The sequence below is a fragment of the Mustelus asterias genome, chromosome 9, assembly GCF_964213995.1.
Source record: "Mustelus asterias chromosome 9, sMusAst1.hap1.1, whole genome shotgun sequence".
Lineage (NCBI taxonomy): Eukaryota > Metazoa > Chordata > Chondrichthyes > Carcharhiniformes > Triakidae > Mustelus > Mustelus asterias.
This window is the reverse complement of record NC_135809.1, coordinates 121483844-121505008: the sequence shown is the minus strand read 5'-3', so window position 1 is coordinate 121505008 and position 21165 is coordinate 121483844. Positions and strand designations below refer to the sequence as shown.

Below are 21165 nucleotides of genomic sequence, written 5' to 3'. Positions count from 1 at the left end.
AGAACGGGCCCAAATGCTCCTTAATTATGCTCAGAGATAGTGCCCGCTCCTATCCATCCTATCCAGAGAGAGCGAAAAGCTCACTTCATGTTGGCTGATTCCAGACTCCCAAAGAGGTTAAGATTAGTAAGGGATTGAGAGTGAAGGGAAGAGACACTTGCGAATGTAGAGAAGAAGTAAGCAAAAAGATTGACAGAATGTGATACATAGAAGAGATGGGTGCAGAAAAACTTATGGAAGCTGAGAATAGTTCAGGTTGAGTGCAGAAATAGACAACTGTAAATGCCTGAGTCCCAAACAGAGCAAGAATTAGAGGGACACACTGGAAAAGTGATAAAACCAGATAATTGGAACTATTGTGGTTTGGAACATAAGCAGAGACCCAATTATGGGATGATAAACTTTTCATTAAAGGATTTGATTTATTATTGTCACATGTATTAGTACACAGTGAAAAGTATTGTTTCTTGCGTGCTATACAGACAAAACATAGAGAAGGAAAGGAGAGAGTGCAGAATGTAGTGTTACAGTCATAGCTAGGGTGTAGAGAAAGATCAACTTAATGCAAAGCAGATCCAGGGAAGAAGCTGTTCTTGAGTTAGTTGGTACTTGTCCTCAGACTTTTGTATCTTTTCCCCGACGGAAGAAGGTGGAAGAGAGAATGTCCGGGGTGCACAGAGTCCTTTAATTATGCTGGCTGTTTCTCCGAGGCAGTGTGAAGTGTAGGCAGAGTCAATGGATGGGAGGCTGGTTTGCGTGATGGATTATGCTTCATTCATGACCTTTTTGTAGTTCCTTGCGGTCTTGGGCAAATCAGGAATCATACCAAGCTGTGATACAACCAGAAAGAATGCTTTCTATGCTGCATCTGTAAAAGTTGGTGAGAGTCATAGCTGACATGCCAAATTTCCTTAGTCTTCTGAGAAAATTGAGGCGCTGGTGGGCTTTCTTAACTATAGTGAGATCAACTAGTTCATATGTTGGACTTTTGTGATCTAAATTTTAATCTGTTTCTTTTTGCATCAATGTGGAGATTTTATTTCTATTTGTGGATAGCTATAGTGTCTCTTCCCCCCCACCCCCCCCCCCCCACCTTTCTGTGTCCCTTCTTGTGTGCACAAATGACCCAAGAGGGACAAATCCCATGATAGCAGCTGGTTGTGCTCAGTTGCAGCTGGTTGTGCTCAGTTGCACCTGATATTCAAATGAAGATGCCTCATGCAAATTTGTCATATCTTTAATGGATTTGGAATGCACCATGCCACATCTGAGCTCACTAATCATCACCATTGCACATATTCAGCACCTGCAAAGATTCTGTCAGAGCATTTTATTTTTATTCATGGAATTAGTTACCCATCCCTCATTGCCCTTCAACTGAGTGTTTTGCTAGGTCATTTCAGAGAGCATTTAGAGTCTGGAGTCGCATGTAGGTCAGACCAGGTGAGGACAGCAGATTTCCTTCCCTACCAAGGGCATGAGTGAACCCAGATGGGTTTTACAACCATCAACAATAGTTTTTATTGAATTTTGCCATCCGTCATGGTAGGATTCGAACCCAGGTCCCTCAAAGCATTGGGGATTGCTAGTTTAGTGACAATATCACACTGTCACTGCTTCCTCATGGTTGAACGCAGATAATTGCAGCGAGAATATAGGTTTTTTTAAGTAAATAGTTTTACAAAGCAAGTGTTTAATCTTCCAAATTGTTGGTTGGATATCTTATTTGTAGAGTTTCCTTCTGCTTTTTGTATTTGATTCTCTCCCCAATTGCCTTCTCGCACCTCAGTGTGATATTTTTGGTATCTTTCAAATATTTTGGCTGTTGTACAATTTGAGGATTAATATGTCACATATGGTACAAAATGATTTACTTCACCACTCAAATGAAGTATGTATTTAATAGTTAAATGTGGTATGTGTTGTGAATTTACTGCGTATTCAGTGGACACTGACCAGGTATGAAATGTGAGCTGGCTCTCCTGAGACCTTGGAACATCGTTTGGAGAAATGGGGTTAAAATATTTGGGATTTAAAATAGTGTACAGCACCTCCTTTTTATTTGCAGTGTGCATATTACCCTTGAGCTGAAATGGGTTGAAGGGTACTTTTGACTCCTTTTTTAAATATGGCTATTCTTGCATCCAAATAAGTTAACTTCTACCTATAACTGCAAGTGAATTACATCAGTGCTGAGCCTGGGAGGTGCTGAAGTGAGACACGTGCATTCTAATTTAGCCAATGCAAGTTTATTACATGTTAGAAAGCGGGACAATCTTTCTTCTATCAAAAACTGGCCCTTAACAAAGAATATTACTGTATAGTTTTCAACACTTAATGAGACCATCTCATCCTTGTACTGTTGGAAGTCTCTCAACACCAGGTTAAAATCCAGCAGGTTTATTTGGAATCACGAGCTTTCGGAGTGCTGCTCCCTCATCAGGTGAGTGAACCAGATGGGTTTCACTCACCTGATGAAGGAGCAGCACTCCAAAGGCTCATGATTCTAAATAAACCTGTTGGACTTTAACCTGGTGTTGTGAGACTTCTAATTGTGCCCACCCCAGTCCAACGCCGGCATCTTCACATCATCCTTATTCTGGGGAGATGGCATGTGTTATTTGTCCTTGCGGCTAAGGGAGGACAGTGAGTCCCAAAGTGTTTACGTGACTCGGATGAACAAAGTTCGGGTTATCAAATTACAGTCCATATTCTTGCACCTATTTATTGTGTGTGTGTATATGATTGACTTTGATATTTCACTTGGTTAAGCATTATGTGTCTTGTATATTGTTTGTCTTTTTTATATTATTCCCCAACTGCTGCTTCCCTGATGCTCAGAATGATCTCAGCTGTGAGTCCAGTCCAGTAATGAAAAGAGCTAATAGTTCTGAATCCATGCAGCAGGATTTGAATGGGGATCCACAACTGGTAGGAGCAATTATGTAGTCGTGCGTTTAATGTAATGCAGATAGCTGTAGTCTCTGTAGTGATTAGCGTTTGTGTAGATAGCTGTATACTTCACAACTCTCCCTTTTTGTAAGTAAAATTAGTGGTGAAATGGTTCTTTTTTTAATTGCGAACTGGGTACTTTGTGCTAACTCATTGACTTTCAGTTTGCCTCACCTTTCCATTCTCTGCTGATGGCCGTAACAAATTCTGGGCATATGATTGCACAATAGTGCTCCCACTTCCTCTATTGGATGGGAGGAAGCAAGATGGTATCACCCCACCACCCGTAACTGAAGGCAAGGTTTTCAATATAAATAAGAGTGGGGTGCATATCTTTGGAATGTAATTTGCTTCTATCTATCTTCATGTCAGAGACTACAAAACTGGTAATATTTGGCTAGCAGGGTTTCTGACGCGCATGAAAACCCATCACCATATTTGAGTCTCCCAACTAAAGAGCTGGAAATCCACCTCAGTGGACTTGTTTGCCTGGTATTCCTCAATTCCAATGAGTCTAGGCAAATTCGTAAAAATAACCAACTTTTGAGATCCCGTCATTTAAGGACATTATTAAATTGAATCATTGGTATTTTGTCTCCAGTTTTCAAGTTCTTAGTTATTCCCATTGTAAGGTTTAAATTTTTCCACATGTAGTGCAATAGAAATTTGCTGCCAGGGGCGTATATTTTGCAACCAGACGCTGACGTGGAGCTGTTGACTATTCGGGGCAAATATTTGAGGTTATTGGGCTACCACTTGAGTTGGGAGAGAAGTCATGCCCTATTTTCATAAGACCATGAAAACGAGGAGCAGGAGTAGACAATTCAGCCCTTCAAGTCTGCCACGCCATTCAATACGATCATGGCTAATCCCATTTTAGCTTCAACTCCTGTCCTGCTCACTCTATAACCCTTCAACCGACTTTACTAATAAAAAATCTGAGTAAATTTAAGACGGAGATAGACAATGCCCCAACAGCCACCGCACTCGGGTAGCAAATTCCACAAATTCAAGACCATTTGTGGTAGGTAATTGTTCCTCATCTGTTTTAAATTTGTTAGCCCGCATCCTAAAATTATGACCTCTTGTTCTAGATTGCCCCACAAGAAGAAGCATGCACTCTGTCTACTTTTTCAATACCTCTTATCTTATATACCTCAATTAGATGCCCTTGCATTTTTTCTAAATTCTGAGCAGTTTAGGCCTAAACTGCTCAATCACTCAAGACAAACCCCCTCCAACTCTGGAATCAATCTAATGAGCCTCCTCTGAACTGCCTCTTATGTCACTGCATTCTTCCTCCAATAGGAGAACCAAAACTGTACACTGTACTCCAGGTGCAATCTCACCAATGCCTTGTCAAGTTGCAGCAACACTTCCTTACTTTTTATACTCTCTTCCTTCAGCTATAAATGCCAACATTCCAGCTTTCATTATTACCTGCACACCAGTTTTCTGTGACTCATGCACAAGGACACCCAGATCCCTCTGCACTGAAGCACCCACAATGTCTCTCCATTTAGATAAGTTGCCTTTCCATTTTTCGACATGGATAACCTCATACTTAGCCATGTTAAATGCCATTTGCCACAATTTGACCCACTCACCTAACCTATCTATATTCAATTGTAAATTTCTTATTTCCTCATTGCAATTTACTATGCCATCTATTTAGTGTCATCTGCAAATTTAGCTATCAGACCTTCTAGCCCTGTATCTAAGTCATTAATATAGATTGGAAATAGTTGGATCGAACCCTGTGCCACCCCACTAGTTACATCTTGCTAAACAGAGAGACCCATTTATCCCAAATCTCTGTTAGCCAGTCTTCTATCCAAGCTAATAAATTACCTTTTAACCCCATATGATCCTATCTTGTGTATTAACCTTCTGTGCAGCATCTTATCAAACATCTTCCTGAAGTCCAGATATACTACATCGACAGGATTCACATTATCCACTGGCTTGTTACATCTTCAAACTCTAGCAAATTAGTCAAACATGATTTACCCTTCATAAAACCATGTTGACTCTGATGGATTCCGTGTTGACTTTCCAGATATCTTGTTATTAGATCCTTAATGGATTCTAACAATTTCCCAACAACAGACGTTTTCAAAATCTGCCTTTTTTCAATAGTAAATGTTCACATTTAAACCCTTGCAATCAGATCCATAAAGTCCATTTGGAATCTACAGCATGAAAGGAACATTAAAGCTTGAAACCCCTTGGTTAAAAAGTGGCTCCAGGACTGATGGTTACAATGCTCAGGGATTGTTGGAGCAATGCCCAGTTTCCAGCTCTATTCTACAGGGGCCATGTTCCCCTCTTCCAGCTTCTCTCTCTCTCTCTCTCTCTCTCTCTGTCCAGGGGCATTCTTCAGTTGTGATCTAGACTGAGTTGCCGCAGACTGATCACCCAATGTAGGTATGGCAGCCATGCCTGATCCTATGTTACCCAGCATGCATGGTGCGCACCTCTCCAGGGCCAGTCTTTTACCCCAGTTCACTGACCAATGTGGCCAATTGCCTCTGATGTAAATTGACTCAGCACAGACCTGGGGATTCATGTGTCTCGGTCCTTGATCACATCGCAATTTGTCGTGGAGTTTGTAAGCAACATTTTGTTAAAGTGCGTCAGTCATTTGAAAGGGGTAAGTTATCTCTGTGCGTTATTTTACATTGATGCTGGAGTGCTCATTTTTTTCAGCTTTCATTGTCTGTGTATTACTGATAGCACTGTTTCATAATTTATTAGCCCAATTTATTCAAGTATATTGGTTTATCTAATGCGTATACGTAATGAAATCCTCTGACTGCCAATTTTTTAAATAAGAAACGTTCTGGAGGAGGAGACTGTTACAGCAGCCATTTGGTTCCATCCAACATTCAAAATGCGCATTAAGTGAACATATAGCTGTGTAATATTTGTCATGCTCATTATCATAAATTTCATCTGGGGGAAAGATTATCCGTCTGTCATAACCACTTAAAGTCTTGCTGTGCATGCAAGTTAATATTACAACTGCTAGTTGCTGAAGGCATCTTGCCAACTTTGGTTCCAAATTTGGTCTGCCCTCAGCTGCTGCAGATTGTGCCTGTACTTGACTAATGAATTATTATTCTTAAGTGGAACTTACGGATTTATAATTTAACATGAGTTGCCCTCGGGTGCAACTTGGATTAATTAGCACCAAAGCATACTTCGCTGTCACTCCAAAAATAATGTACTATTAAATAATACAATTGTAACGAGTAAGTGATTTTTCTGAGCCAAAAGTATGTAAATTGGTAAGAACACTAATATTTAATTGTAAATTATCTATTGGCTATAGGATTTTTAATTGCAGTTCGCTCCACACAATTTGGAGTGAGTTGAATAGTTTTATTGTTACATTTTGTAAGCGTGGCCTAACCTTGGTGCTGTGGTAAGGTAGGTTAATTATTTTGCGAAATGTTTATACTTGAACTTTTGTGGGTTGCCTCTGAAGGGAATGACCAAGTTTGGTTGTAGCAGAGTCCTTTTGACTGTTTACTCCATGTTCCTGTTTGATCTGTTTCTTCGTCTGCCAGGAATGTTAGAGTTTGAGATGAAAGGGAGTCATAAATGAAAAATGTCGAATCCTCATATAAGGAGTACCCAGTTCATCATTTTAAGAGTCATTTGGGTGAATAACAGGAAAAAGAAAACCACACCGTTTTGGTGTAATTCATTTTTAAGCTCCTAAATCATCGATTTGAGCAGTTCCTTCCCACACTGACAAAACAAAATTGACCTGAATTTTGAACACCAAAGCACCGTTGCTTCGAACCTAATATATTAGTTATTGCTGTTATTCCTCCCATCAGATGCTAAACTTCCATTTGCTGCAGTTCCTCTGACTGTAGGTTGATAGTTGGCATCTTTCTGTCTGTGGTGTTGGTGGTGGTGATTTGTAGTTTTGTGAAACTGTTTGTTTATTGAGATTCTGGTGCTGAATAGTTTTCCACTGTTAACATGCATTGCTGAACATATTAACGCTCGTACGATAACTGCATTTTGGAAGTTCAATATTTGTAAATTGTCATTCTGAATCAACCTTAAATCTTTGGCACAAGTGCACCTTGCTTTAGATTCGGGTAGCGTGCAGTTGTCAATGAGTTCTCAAACTGGCTTGTCAATTCTTGAATATAAACTTGGTTCAATAGAATCAAATTGCCCAAAGTCATATTTTTAAAAATGACATGTTGATGGGGACAATATCAAACGTCATTCTCTCTCACTGACTAAGTAGTGATGTGTTGAATAAGTACATTATTCTGTTCCACTGATTTGAGTCATGCCAATCCTGAAGAATAGAATTTCCTTTTCCGGTATCTGGTATATCGTAGATCAGCAAGATAAGTGCCACATTGAACTCCAAACCTAAAATAACTTGGACTACACCTGAAATTGTTCCATTTTTTGATCTTCTGCCCATTTCTTTCGAGGAAAGGAAAATGAATGGTTCATATGAAATTGGGGAGTCTAGTTGTGCATTACCACTGTTCATTCCCTGGCCAGATGCAGGCTTTCCTGACTTGCATAATCGGTGTGGAACAAGTAGCTTTTTCTTCAATATTGTCACTTATAAAGACTTGGCTCTAATAGTCGAGTTGAGAGAGAGATGGTATTTTTTTTTTTTGGGGGGGGGGGAGAAATAAGTGGAGCCTTACAGTAGAAAAGTGAGGATTATTATGCAGCCTCGTGTATCTGATGCTTGGTGGTCCAGTTGGAAAAGGGTGGGAGCAAGCGTATTCATTAATCCACCAAGATTTTCCACAGGTAAAAGCAATGTTTTTATTTTCACCATTTCCTCATGACTTCTTTAAGATTGCCAAACTAGGATTTCAGTACAGTACATTTTTGTACCGTGTGCTCACATTCATTGCAGAATGCATGGCAGCTGACCAAAACAATTTAAGTTTGCTTTACCCTTCCATAACCAAATATCCTTTTTCATTTTATCTATCTTTGTTGGAGTTGACCTCCATATTAAGCACTAAAGAGACAGGGGTTGGTAACACACAAACTACTCATCAAACATTGGGCAGCCTGGTTTAAAAAAGACACAATGTGGGGCAGGGGGTGGCAAGGAAGTAAAGAAATGGTTGAGGGTGGCGATGACTAATAGGAGAACATGCAAAATTAGACACCTCATTTGTATGACTTCCAATCATTTCTGAAGTATATCATAGAATCCTACAGTGTAGAAGTAGGCCATTCGGCCCATTGAGTCTGCACCAACCACAATTCCACCCAGGCCCTATCCCCCATAACTCCATGCATTTACCTTAGCTAGTCACCCTGATACTAGGGGGCAATTTAGCATGGCCAACCCACCTAAGAAATGCATAATTAATGATGGACAGCTCCGGGCAGACGTGTAAACATTCTCGTATAGTGGACCTGCAGTGAGAAACGGAATATATGCATGAAAATAACTTGGCATGATTGGCAAATTGCTGGGCTACATTATCAATTGGCTTCTGGATAGTTATATGTTAATAAGTGGACAGCAATGCAATACAGAAGTTTCAACGCTTATTAGGAAAGTAATTGAGAAAGGACTAACTTTCCATGATTTGCAGTAATTGTTTTTCTCCCTTCCCTTTCCCAGACAAAAGCCTACGGCCTTGGATTTGTGAAGATACATGCGCCATGGCATGTGCTTTGCAGAGAGGCAGAATTTCTCAAGATTAAGATGCCTACTAAAAGGGTGAGTTTAGCATTTAGGACATCTAGGTACCTCAATCGTTGAAGTGAGACACTCCACTTGATGGGTTGGATGTCTGAAGTCTCAGCACTACAATCTTTCGTTAATGTTCAAGTTGTGACAGAAGATTTGGGAATCTGTTTTAAAGTACTTAATATTTCCAGGCTTTTCCAAACTTAAACATTGGGGGGAATTCTCCCATCCCACTTGCCACGGGAATCATACTGGGCAGGGGGGGCAGACCACGCAAAGGTCCATTTACCTCGGGCGAGATTCTCCAGTTTTGGGGTGAGCGCGGCCAGGGAATCCCACCTGTTGACTTGGGTACCGATGGAAGAGAAGCACTTGTAAAGTCAAATATACTCCTCATCTTTCCAGTGTATATGTTCTGGTATACTGACCCACATTTCTCCTCCACCGAAATCACTAAAAGCATGTGTTCCCCTCGTTTTATTGATGGGATCTTGCTCTGCATGAATTGTCACGACTACCATTAGACTTTGAAAGTAATGAATAGATATGAGGAATTCCTTTGAGATGCTGCAAATTCTTTGATTTTATTGCCTACACTTGACTAATGGAAAAAGAATGCTGCCATACTTGTTTTTATTAAGGGATCTGGCATCCAATCACTGGTAGACTTTGGTCGTCTTTCAGTGCAGGTATTTTGCATATGGGGCCTATATTTGTGGTTCAAATGTTGATTATTTTCAGAGGTGAAGAGCTGTGGTTTACTATTTGTCACAGATAACACTAAAGATAAATCTTTAGTGTGCACAGTGGTTAGCACTGCTGCTTCATGGCGCCTGGGACCCGGGTCCAATTCCAGGATGACTGTGAAGTTTGCACGTTCTCCCCGTGTCTGCGTGGATTTTCTCTGGGCGCACCAGTTTCCTCCCACAGTCCAAAGATGTGCAAGTTAGGTGGATTGGCCATGTTAAATTGCCCCTTAGTTTCAATAAGATTAGTGGGGTAAATAGGTGGGATTAAGGGAATAGAGCATGGGTGGGATTGTTGGTGATGCAGGTTTGATGGGCCGAATGGCTACCTTCAGTACTGTAGGGATTATGATTCCAAGACAAATACATTTGGCATTTTTCCAACAAAATTTAAGGGAACGTGGCCTGTGCACATACCAATGCTTACCTATTTCTATTGGATGGCTGTATAACTGATTACTTTACTTTAATTGTGTGATACCTCAGCAGCCAAAGAAGAGTTGGATTAAAGTGATCTTTGGCTACTGATCCCATTTTGTCCTTGGCTTTTTAATAGACTATGAGCTTGGACCCATAACTACTTGATGCAAATAGCAGGGCTGTCTAACCTCATGACTATAGCTATGTCTTCACAGAGGTAGGTCCACAATCCCAAAGGAAAAGAAGCTGGTTCTCGTGATCAGTCTGTTGTATTGTCCCTTTTATTGACCACTTGGAGACAAATTTGTTCTTTCATTGGATGTGGGCATTGCTGGCAAGGCCAGCATTTGTTGTCCATCCCTAATTGCCCTTACACTGAGTGGCCTATTAGGCCATTTCAGGGGGTAGTTAAGAGTCAACCACATTGCTGTGGATCTGAAGTCACATGTAGGCCAAACCAAAATTCCCTTCCCTAAAGGACATTAGTTCACTAATGTTCACTTTTTTCATTGTCACCAGGACTGAGACTGCCTTTCATCTCCAGAATTATTAAATTGAATTTGAATTCCATCACTGCTTTGGTGGGATTTGACCATGTCTCTCTTCCCCCCGCCCCCCAGGGCATTAGCCTGAATTCAGCACGATTTCGTTGCCACCATCTTCCCAAAAAATGCTTAATATCTCTGCCAAATTAGTGGACAATGTGAATTGACTAACTTAAAATAGCAGACGAAGGGAGATCATACAAATTTGTTTAAGAATTTTCTGCTAATATTGCCATTAATCATTCCTAAGCTATATGCACTAAATAAACATGGACTGTTTCATATATCTTGATATGGATTCCAATCTACACACTAGGTTCCAGATTTCAATTCTACTTTTCCCAAATGCTGATATTTGCTCACACATGCACTCTGCGTTGGGAGCGACTGAGTAGAAACATAATACCCAGCTGTCTCAGTGGCTTTTGGCAGCATTTTGAGATCATTCCTGGTTTGATCTGTAGGTTTCCCCAATTGCTTTGCTGTTTGATGCCTCGTGTGTTCTCTGGAGTTCCCACTGCCAGCATTCCTCCTTGGACAGGTTCCACACATTCCTTGCTAGCTTTGAAACATAAATCAACAAAGGCCTAAGTTAAAATACCCAGAAAGGAAAAAACGTTAGCAGTGTGTTTGAGGGGGGAAAGGAGGAGCATTCATCCATGAACAAAGGTTAGAAGGAAATAATGAAAAGTGCAACAAAAAGCTATTAAAACTGTTCAAAATAGTGTGAGGAAGGGGGGGCAAGTAAATTTTTTTTTTGTAGAGATCTTCACTTACGATAGGGGGAAAACTTATCATGAAAAAACAATATATTTCAAAGCACCTTGCAACTAATGAAGTACTTCTTGGAGATAGAATTGTGTTATAGAAACTACAGCAGCCAATCTGTTCACAATCTCAAAGAGCTAATTGAGTGAAAAACATCAATCAGGGCACCTGCTCTTCTTCAAAGTGCCATGGGATGTTTTTCAGTCCACCAGGAGAGGATAGTCTGTTTAATGTCTCATCTGACAATACAGTACTCCAACAGTGCAGCATTCCCCCAATTTTGCACTGTAGTGTCAGCCTAGATCTTTATGTTCTAAAGTTTTTTAAGTTTATTTATTAGTGTCACAAGTAGGCTTACATTAACACTGCAATGAAGTTACTGTGAAAATCCCCTAGTCGCCACACTCTTGCGTCTATTCAGGTGCACTGAGGGAGAATTTAACACGGCCAATGCACCTAACCGGCACACCTTTGGGACTGTGGGAGGAAACTGGAACACCCAGAGGAAACCCACGCAGCCATGGGGAGAAAGTGCAAACTCTGCACAGTGCAGACAGTGACCCAAGCTAGAAATTGAACCCGGGTCCCTGGTGCTGTGAGGCAGCAGTGCTAGCCATTGTGCCACTGCTGCCCTGCGTCTAGTGTCAGGAGTGGGACTTGAAACCACAGCCTCAGGTGCTAAAGCTACAGTTGAGTCATGATTGACTCCTGGAGTTGAATTTTGTAGGCCATCCTATGGAAAGAAAACAGGTGGGCAGTCCCATAAATTGAGGGACTACACTATTGGGGACATACCCACCTCCAGTCCGCACTATTTTACAGGCAGCCAGGCAAGGATGGGTGGGTCATCTCCTTGTGGCCTAACTGAAGGTCCTAAGTGGACTTGCAGCCCACTGCAGCTTTGATATTAATGGGCAGTGGGTGTGTGCTATCTGCGAAGATTCACCAAATTCCTTAGACAGCACCTTCCGAACCCATGACCACGTCCATCTAGAAGGGCAAGTGTAGCAGATATGAGAATGCCACCACCTGCAAGTTCCCCTCCAAGCCAGTCACCATCCTGACCTGGAAATATATCGCCGTTCCTTCGCAGTCACTGGTCAAAATCCTGGAATTCCCTCCCTAACGGCATTGTGAGCCAACCTGCAGTGAAGGCAGCTCACCACCAACCTTCTCGAGGGCAACTAGGGATGGGCAATAAATGCTGGCCAGCCAGCGACGCCCATGTCCCACAAATGCCTTTTTTTAAAAAAAGGCTTGTGCCCACATTTATCCCAGCAGTTTTAACCCTCAGTGAATTGGGAGGGGTCAGGTATTGCCTCCTTCTCAGCCTTTGTCAATTAGGATCTCCTCCCATCTGTGTGGTGGGATAGCGTCCTGGAGGATGAATGGAAGTCTCGCTTTGTTCTAATTAAAAGGCCATTGTTCAAAACATTAAGCAAGGTGAGCTGGATCTGCAAAAGTGGGCTTGCCCCCCACCTCCGAAATTAACATTGGGATGCGGGGAGCCTACCCTCAGCACAAAGTCCAGCCCTTTGTATTGGATTCAGAATTTTGTTTCAATGGTTTTTCATTTGGTTGCAAAACATGGTCTGAGCAAATCTCCCTCCCAATGTGTATAGAAAGGTCTAACCTGAATTTGGGCACTCTTTCCTGTTTCAAATACCCCAGTGCGGTGAATTGATGGAAATGAGTATTTGGGAAAGGGAAGGCTGTCTTCAAGTGCGCATGCTTGACATGTGTAGTATATCCTTTGGACTGCCGGTTATGTGTGGCACTTTACAGCTTGTATCTACTGATTCAGACCAGTGGGTTATGCAGTATTGCAATCTGAATAAATCTCATTTTTTGGAGACTGATAATTGCTTTTAAAAATTGCCATGGAAATCTACGAGATTACGAAGAGCCGTCAGTGCTTACCGGTGTAAGCAACAAACCAACTTTTCAATCAAATGATGAGCTGAAAATTTTATCCTCGGGCGGGGGGGGGTATTTTTTTTTGTAACAGTCCTAGTTTGATTAATCTTCCACTGGAAGTAGGTAACTGTTTGTTTAAGGTCCATCTACATTAATTGCAATCAGCAGATCCCCAGGATGTGGTGTGACACCCGAGATATGAAGAGAAGGAAAGAGCCAGTTATTCACTACTTTAAAAATCTCAAGATAACCTGACTTCTAAGGACAGAAAGCAATGAATGCCATCTCGAAAAAGCATCGAATAAAGTGACTTGGCTCTTAACTGACCTCCAGACAGTTGCTTTTAGATCACTTTCCTCCATACAAGACCTTAAAGTGGCAAACTAAATTAGCAGCTCAACATCAGTGTAGAGTTCTGTCTGAGCAATGTCGCAGGCAATTTACTAGTAAAACTGGAGTCCATGGAAATTAAGGGGAAAAGATTCTGCTGCTTAAGAGTCATACCTGGCGCAAAGGAATATGGTTATGGTGATTGGAGGGCAATCATCTCAGTTCCAGGAGATCACTGCAGGAATTCTTCAGGGTAGTGTCCTAGCCCCAACCATCTTCAGCTGCTTGCATCAATGACCTTCCTTCCATCATGAGGTCAGAACAGGGGATGGTCACTGATGACTACTAAAGCAATGCATGTCCAAATGCAGTAAGACCTGTACAACATCCAGGCTTGGGTTGACAAATGGCAAGTAACGTTTGTCAGGTAATGTTACTGGCAGGAAATTAAGTGCCAAGTAATGATCATCTTCAACAAAGAATCTAACCATGACCTTTTGACATTCAATGGAATTGCCATCACCGCCCCCCCCCCCTCAAATATCAACTGCTGAGCATTACCATTGGCCAGAAATTAACCATTTAGCCATATAAATACTGTGGCTACAAGAGCAGATCAGAGGCTAGGCATCCTGTGGTGCTATTTGCCATCTATAAGGCACAAGTCAGTAGTATTGTGGAATACTCTCCACTTGCCTGGATAAGTGCAGCTCCAACAAATCTCGAAGCTCAACACCATCCAGGCCAAAGTAGCCCACTTGATTGACACACCATCCACAAACATTCACTCCCTCGAGCACCAACACCATGGCAGCCATTGTACCATCTACAAAGTGGACTGCAGAATCTCCCGAAGGTTCCTTTGGCAGCACCTTCCAAACTCATGACTGACCATCTAGTAGAACAAGAGCAACAGACACTTGGGGGGGAACACCACCACTTGGAAGTACTGCTCCAAACCACACAGCATCTTGTCTTGGAGATATGTCGCTGCTCCTTCACCATTGCTGAGTCTAAATCCTGGAATTTCATCCCTACCAGCATTGTGGGTGTTTCTGCAACACAGGAGCTGCAGTGTTCAAGAAGGCAGCTCAGCACTACCTTCTCAAGGGCAATTGGGGGTAGCAATAAATACTGGCCTAACCAGCATCCCATAAAATGATTTTTTTAAAAACCCTACATTTGCTGCTGACCTCTTGGAAAGCTGCCCACAAATATCTAGTGAGCTAGGTGGCTTGGACCTCCCCCTTTCCCAACACCAGACTAAGCAAAAAGGATCTCCAGGAATCTAGCAGCAGTGGTGTCATTAAGCAGCCTATCATTTTTGGAATGAAAGAAACAGTGAATGTTTTGTTTTTTTTCAATTTAATAGATCGCAAAATAAACCTTCCATGCACATAAAGGGTTCAAGCTATAATATCACATTTAATAAATATGGAATTTTATTGTCATGGAGACTTTTTGACATCAGCAAATATAAAATTACTGTTTTGGGGCCAGTGATGTAGTTTAGCAATTATGAACTTGATGTATCATTAACAAGTCCACTCGTACTGTACCTTAGATGTAATTTTAGCTGAGAGCGCCAGTGACCATTTTCCCCAGTTCACTCATTTCAGTTACAGTCCGGGAAGTCTCAAAAATGTACCCACTGTAGAATTATGAGTAGCAACTCCTGGATTTTGATAGTTTTGCCATCATTACTGTGAAATCTGGGCCAATATTGTCTGGACAATATTTCTACATTTTGGACAGATTTTGGCTTTGCAGTATAATATGCTGGATGAGTTGTACTGGGTTAAGTGCCATAGAGCAATGCTGTGTTTCATTTGTTCCTATTAATTCTCCAGGTCTATGAAGTGAAGCAGAAAACGGGGATCCTCAGTAAGCTTTCAAACATCGGCTATAAAATGACTTCCCCATTGCGACCAAAAGTGGAAGAAGATGATGCTACCTTTAAGAACCTTTCCTACCCGTTCTCCAGAGAGAGAAAACACTTGTAAGTAGCGATGCACCATGCAAACATTTAATGAGGAAAGTTTGTGCTGTATTTGTGTACTTATTTTGTCTTTTTTCATGTTTCTGTTCTAAGTGTGTATTTAAAAATAAAAGGAAGGGATTTCAATCATCAGTTTGTGCAAAGATTTAGTTTTCTTTTATGGTCCAACTTTATAGAATGCAATGAATATAAAATACTCCAACAAATTTTTTGATTTTTTTGTCACGTAGTGAGATAGTGAAAGTATTGTTTCTTGTGCACTATACAGACCAAACATACCGTTCAGAGTACATAGGGGAGAAGGAAAGGTGCAGACTATAATGTTAGTCGGGTGTAGAGAAAGATCCACTTAATATATGGTTAGAAATGGTGAAAAATTGCTAAACTGTGGTGGATATAGAAATAGTTACAAGTTAGAAATTCTGTTCTGTCAAAGCTTTTTTGTCTTGAGCAAGAACTAGGACCAGGCCATTCAACCCTTCTAGCCTGCCCTGCCATTTGCTGATCTGAAATTGGCTTCATTCCACTTTTCCTGTTTTCCCCTATAACTCTTGATTCCCTTTATTGATCAAAAATCTAACCTGGCTGACTTTAAGTACATAAGGCAATAAAAGCCAAGAAGGATTTCCTGATCATAGGTGCCAATTTGCTCATCCCCAATTGCCCTTGAGAAGGTGGTGCTGAGCTGCCGCCTTGAGCTATTGCAGTCCCTGTGTTGAAGAAACATCTACAATGCTGATCTGGGGGAAATTCCAGGATTTTGACTCAGCAGTGGTGAAGGAACAATGATATATCTCAAAGACAGGATGGTGTGTGGTTTGGAGCGGTACTTCCAAGTGGTGGTGTTCCAAATGTTTGTTGCCCTTGTTCACTGGATGGTAGCTGTTGTGAGTTTGGAAGATGCGACCATGGTATTTATTTTGTCGAGGAAAAGAATACTGTAGGTAAATGCAGTAAAAAATCTCTCATTTACCACAGCCTATCATGCATCAGATGAATGCTGCGTATTGGTAGAAATGTAACCTTGAGTGAGAACCTGTTATTGCTCAACAGATCAGTTAGTGTTTGGGATAGGGCTAATGTTCATGGTACCAGACATCTAAACTTTCCCCTGGGGACATATGCTTTGAGTTTTCCTCCAGACTCAATATGGATGGTGCCATTAGCAAGTGTTTAGATACTCATCAATTTTGTAAGTCAGTCACTAGTTTTAACTAAACTTGATAGCAGAATCTTGAATTTCGACCCCCCCCCCCCCCCCAAAGGGTCACTGACCCAACCAGCCAGTATGCACATTCCATGCCATCTCTGTTATTACCGAAGTATGATGCCATTTGGTTCTGTAGTTCCATTCTCCAAAAAAACAACCTTGTTAAAGGTATTCTTCTCACTTGCTGTCTATATGATGGGGGAATCTTGCTGGAGCAAGGGGAGTTTTCAATGAGTACTTTGTCTCTGTCTTCATGAGGCAGAGGGATGATGCATTTCAGTGTTAATGTAAGCCTACTTGTGACATTTTTATATATTGTATATCCATAGAACAAACTGCCTTTTAGAAGGGAACAGATTAATCGGGGATAGTCAGCATGGTTTTGTTAGGGGAAGGTCGTGTCTTATAAATTTTTTTTGAGGAAGTGGATTTCAGTAAGACATTTGACAAGGTACGTGTTGGTTCGGGAGCAGAAGTTTCAGTTCAACATTTGTCAAGTAATTCGACCCAGATGAGCTGTCTCCTCAGCTTCTCTCCTATCGTCACATTCTTAACTGGCATTCCTCTTCCAGCTCCTTTTTTTTTTATTTTAGAAGGAGTTGATCTGCACGGGAATTTTAAAAATCTGATTGGGAGAGGAAGGAAAACTTGATTGGATGAAACCAGGCAGCAAGAAGCTAATGGTTGAAGAGAACTTCAAATTGTTCCTCGACTAAGCAATGTCTTAGCGTTTTCTGATCAGGAAATCCAAAACAGCAGCACAGTCCACCTGCGCAGGCATGTGTTGAATCCAGAATAACATGAAAACCGATCAGCCCAAGCAATCGATCAAAAATAATTATCCCATATTTAACGGTAGACAGGAAATTACTGGTGATGATATTAACAGATGAAAGCAGAAAGCCTCCTTCATCTGATATTCTTCTGCTATTGCAAGTCTTAACTGAATTATGCCTGTGTTAAAATAGCTCACAGAAATATCTTGTGAATGCAACAATAATTTCTAGCCTTGCATCTTTACATTAAGGCATTGAAATACTACCTTCAGGAAGAGGTGACACATTATTCCTGTTCTATCTGTTCCTCTGGCATGCATGTTCATGGGGCAGCTGATTCCCAGTTCTGGAGGAAATGAATCATCTGAGATCCTTGGCCACTATAATTCTGCCAAGTCCGGTTCAAATTTGTTGTTGTGGTCAGGCAGGAATGATACTTGCCCCAGTAACTCTGACTTCAGTGTAGTTTATGATATTGAGTCACTAGCGTCCATTTGGTCTGAAGAATGACAGTGCTCCAAAGCTATTGGAAGGATTCAAGGCAGTGTGTAATCTACAATAAAATTGACATTTTGTCAATATGCCTTCCAAGAGATCATAAAACCAAAATTCTGATTTTTAAAAAAAAATTTCATATCATTTGAGAAAGATGGGCTCGAACTTATGGTATTAAAGAACACGGTGGCACAGTGGTTAGCACTGCTGCATCACAGCACCTCGGACCCAGGCTCAATTGCAGCCTCGGGTGCCTGCGTGGAGTTTGCACATTCTCCGTGTCTGCAGGGGTTTCCTCCAAGTGCGCTGCCGGGCAAGGTGGTGGAGGCAGACACACTGGGAACATTTAAGACTTATCTAGATAGCCACATGAATGGAGTGGGAATGGAGGGATACAAAAGAATGGTCTAGTTGGGACCAGGGAGCGGCATGGGCTTGGAGGGCCGAAGGGCCTGTTCCTGTGCTGTATTGTTCTTTGTTCTTTGCTCTTTGCTCCAGATTCCTCCCACAGTTCAAAGATGTATGGATTAGGTGGATTGGCCATGCTAAATTGTCCCGTAGTATCCCAAGATGTGTAGGTTCGATGGATTACCCATGGCAGACACACTGGGATAAGGTGGGGGAGAGGGCCTGGGGTAAGACACTCTGTCACAGAGTCGGTCTGGGCTGAATGGCCTCCTTCTCAACTGTAGGGATTCTACTTTGGAGTTCTAAAGTTGAGGTTTTTCCTTTGTTTGGTGTAAAACTAAAACCTAAGATATGTGAGGAGAAAGGGGAATTTCTTTTGATCAAATGAGTTAGGATAGAATGCTTGGATTAGGATGGAAATTAAATTCCACACAAATAAATTAATTGCTACAGGTAAGTGCTTAATGTAACAATGGGTTTTTACTTTTCACTAGCATTCTATGTAATTTTTTTTTAGTAGTAAGGCCTTGATCAAAATTAATTGACTTACAACCTTTTTGCTGCTTTGATACAAGCCAGGTGAATTTTTTAGTAGTCAGCAGTTTTGGCATGGTCATTTCAAGCCGAGTCCATAAAGAAAGCCCACATGCTTTGTGCATTAACAGTTTCTTTTGAAAGATGTATTTCAAGACGTTGGATTTATACCAAGGAAAGGGAAGATTTAGTTGATCCACAAGAACTGCAAAAGAAGTTATAATAAAGTTTATTTATTAGTGTCACAAGTAGGTTTATATTAAACCAAAAGAGAAAATGCTGGAAAATCTCAGCAGGTCTGGCAGCATCTGTAGGAGCTGACCAGATGACCCTTTGTCAAAACTAAAAGGCATAGAACATGGGAGATGTTTATACTGTGGGGTGAGGGAATGAAAAATGAGTCATAGCCACAAAAACAAGGGGAAAAGGCTGCTAATGGCAGTCCATAGAGAGAATAAAGGGTGTGAATGGCCAAGAAGCTGAAATCAGAGGGTAAACTGTGACAGATGAAGATGTGGAAAATCTCCTAGTCACCACACTCCAACACCTATCCTGATACACTGGGGGAGAATTTAGCATGGCCTATGCATCTAATCAGCACATCTTTTGGACTGTGGGAGGAAACCAGGGCACCCAGAGGAAACCCATGCAGACATGGGGAGAACATGCAGACTTCACATCAGACAGTGACCCAAGCAGGGAATTGCTGTGAGGCAGCAGTGCTAATCACTGTGACACCATGCTGCCCAATAGATTGATCTGAGTTCTTATGCTGTTGTACAGTTTCTATTGTTTTGGGTTTGGTCTGATTATCTGTTTTAAGAAGTTCAGCTTGTGTCAAGTGGGCTTAACAGTGTGGTAATCCTCCAGAATAATGAGATGTAGTGACTTACCTTCAGTTAGAAACTTTATTTGGGGTTAGACGTGCTATGGGCTAACCTAAACACAGTACAAACTAACATCACAGGTCAGTTTACAGAGGGCCGGGACTTGATAATAGAAACTTTACAATCTGAGGAATTGTGAAGGGATGAAGCCAGAGCCATACGCAAGATCCATTAGCGAATGATTGATTGATTTAATGGGTTGGATTCAGGAAAATTCTCTCCTTGGGAGTTGGGGGGAATCAAGAACAAGAGGGACACAATCGTAAATTTAGCATTTGAGCCATTGAATAATGAAATATGCAAACATTATTTGCAGAGTAGTGGAACTATGGAACTGGTTGAGTAAATTGAAATGTCCAAAATCGACTTTTCTTAGATATTAATTGAAATGGAATAAAGATGAGTGGTGGTACAAGTTAGCCAGGACTGAATTGAATGTGCAACAATTTGATGGGCTGAATGGCCTAGTCCTGTTGTTTTAACAGTTACAGCTGTAATATGATTTTGTAGCTTAATGTGGCCTGTTGCAATATTAATTGGCCACCTGCTGAGCCAGTGGGCACCACTTAATTAGGAATGTAATTGCTTCAATTTCTTCAATAACGCGCACAAGTAAGTTGAATAGTTACTAACTAGAAATCACATCTTTGGTGAGTTTTGCACTATAATTTTGAAGATTTACAGAGAATCTATCTTCACTGTACCATCTGGCAATGTACTCTGGAGACTCATTACTCAAAAGAGCTGCCAACTATCCAGTATGCTTCTGCTGTTGCATGGTTCATCGTGTCCTCTGTTCCTTTCCAATCTGTTAAACTGGACTAGAAATGCAGCTCTTCAATTATTTTGTAGACCTCTATAAGGTTACCTTAGTCGAGCACTGCTGTGAAGAGACCAAGGTCCTTGAGTTGATCTGAGGAGATGAGGTTCTTTTAATGTAAGAATCATTCCTGTAGCTGTGTTGTGGACTTTTTTCTAAGGCCCTTTTTCACCATGTTAAGGAATTGAAAATTCACTAAAATCTAAAGGCTTGTAGTGGACAGTAAGATCTTGATGGAGAATCTCGGTTTTGCATTACAGGGCTTCAGAAACCCATCCATGTAAAACTCAGCACTAATTAGCTAAAGGCAAAGTGAGTTTTTGAAGTCATACAAACATAATGTAAGAACATACAAACTAAGAGCAGGAGTAGGCCACTCAGCCCTTGGAGCCTGTTCTGCCACTCATCAAGGTCATGCTTGAACTGACTGTAACCTCCTGCCTATCACCACCCCCCCACACACTCCAGTAACTATACATCCCTTTTGTTTATCAAGAGTCTATCTACCTCTGCTTTTGACTGATTGCACTGCCTTCTGAGGAAGGAAATGCCAAAGACTCTCTACCTTCTGAGAGAAAAATAATCCTCCTCATCTTTGTCTTAAAACACTGGCTTGGCCTCAATTGGACTTGCAGTAAATTCTATTTGAGT

At 41.3% G+C, this 21165-nt stretch overlaps 1 protein-coding gene across 1 annotated transcript in view; it reads left to right on the top strand.

Annotated features, from left to right (window-relative positions):
- ano1a (anoctamin 1, calcium activated chloride channel a) overlaps positions 1 to 21165 on the top strand; it is a 236639-nt gene that overhangs the window by 80889 nt on the left and 134585 nt on the right. Inside the window, exons 4-5 of the mRNA XM_078220984.1 lie at positions 8591 to 8689; positions 15236 to 15384. Coding sequence (XP_078077110.1) covers positions 8591 to 8689; positions 15236 to 15384 — 248 coding nt within the window. The remainder of the gene's footprint in view (positions 1 to 8590; positions 8690 to 15235; positions 15385 to 21165) is intronic.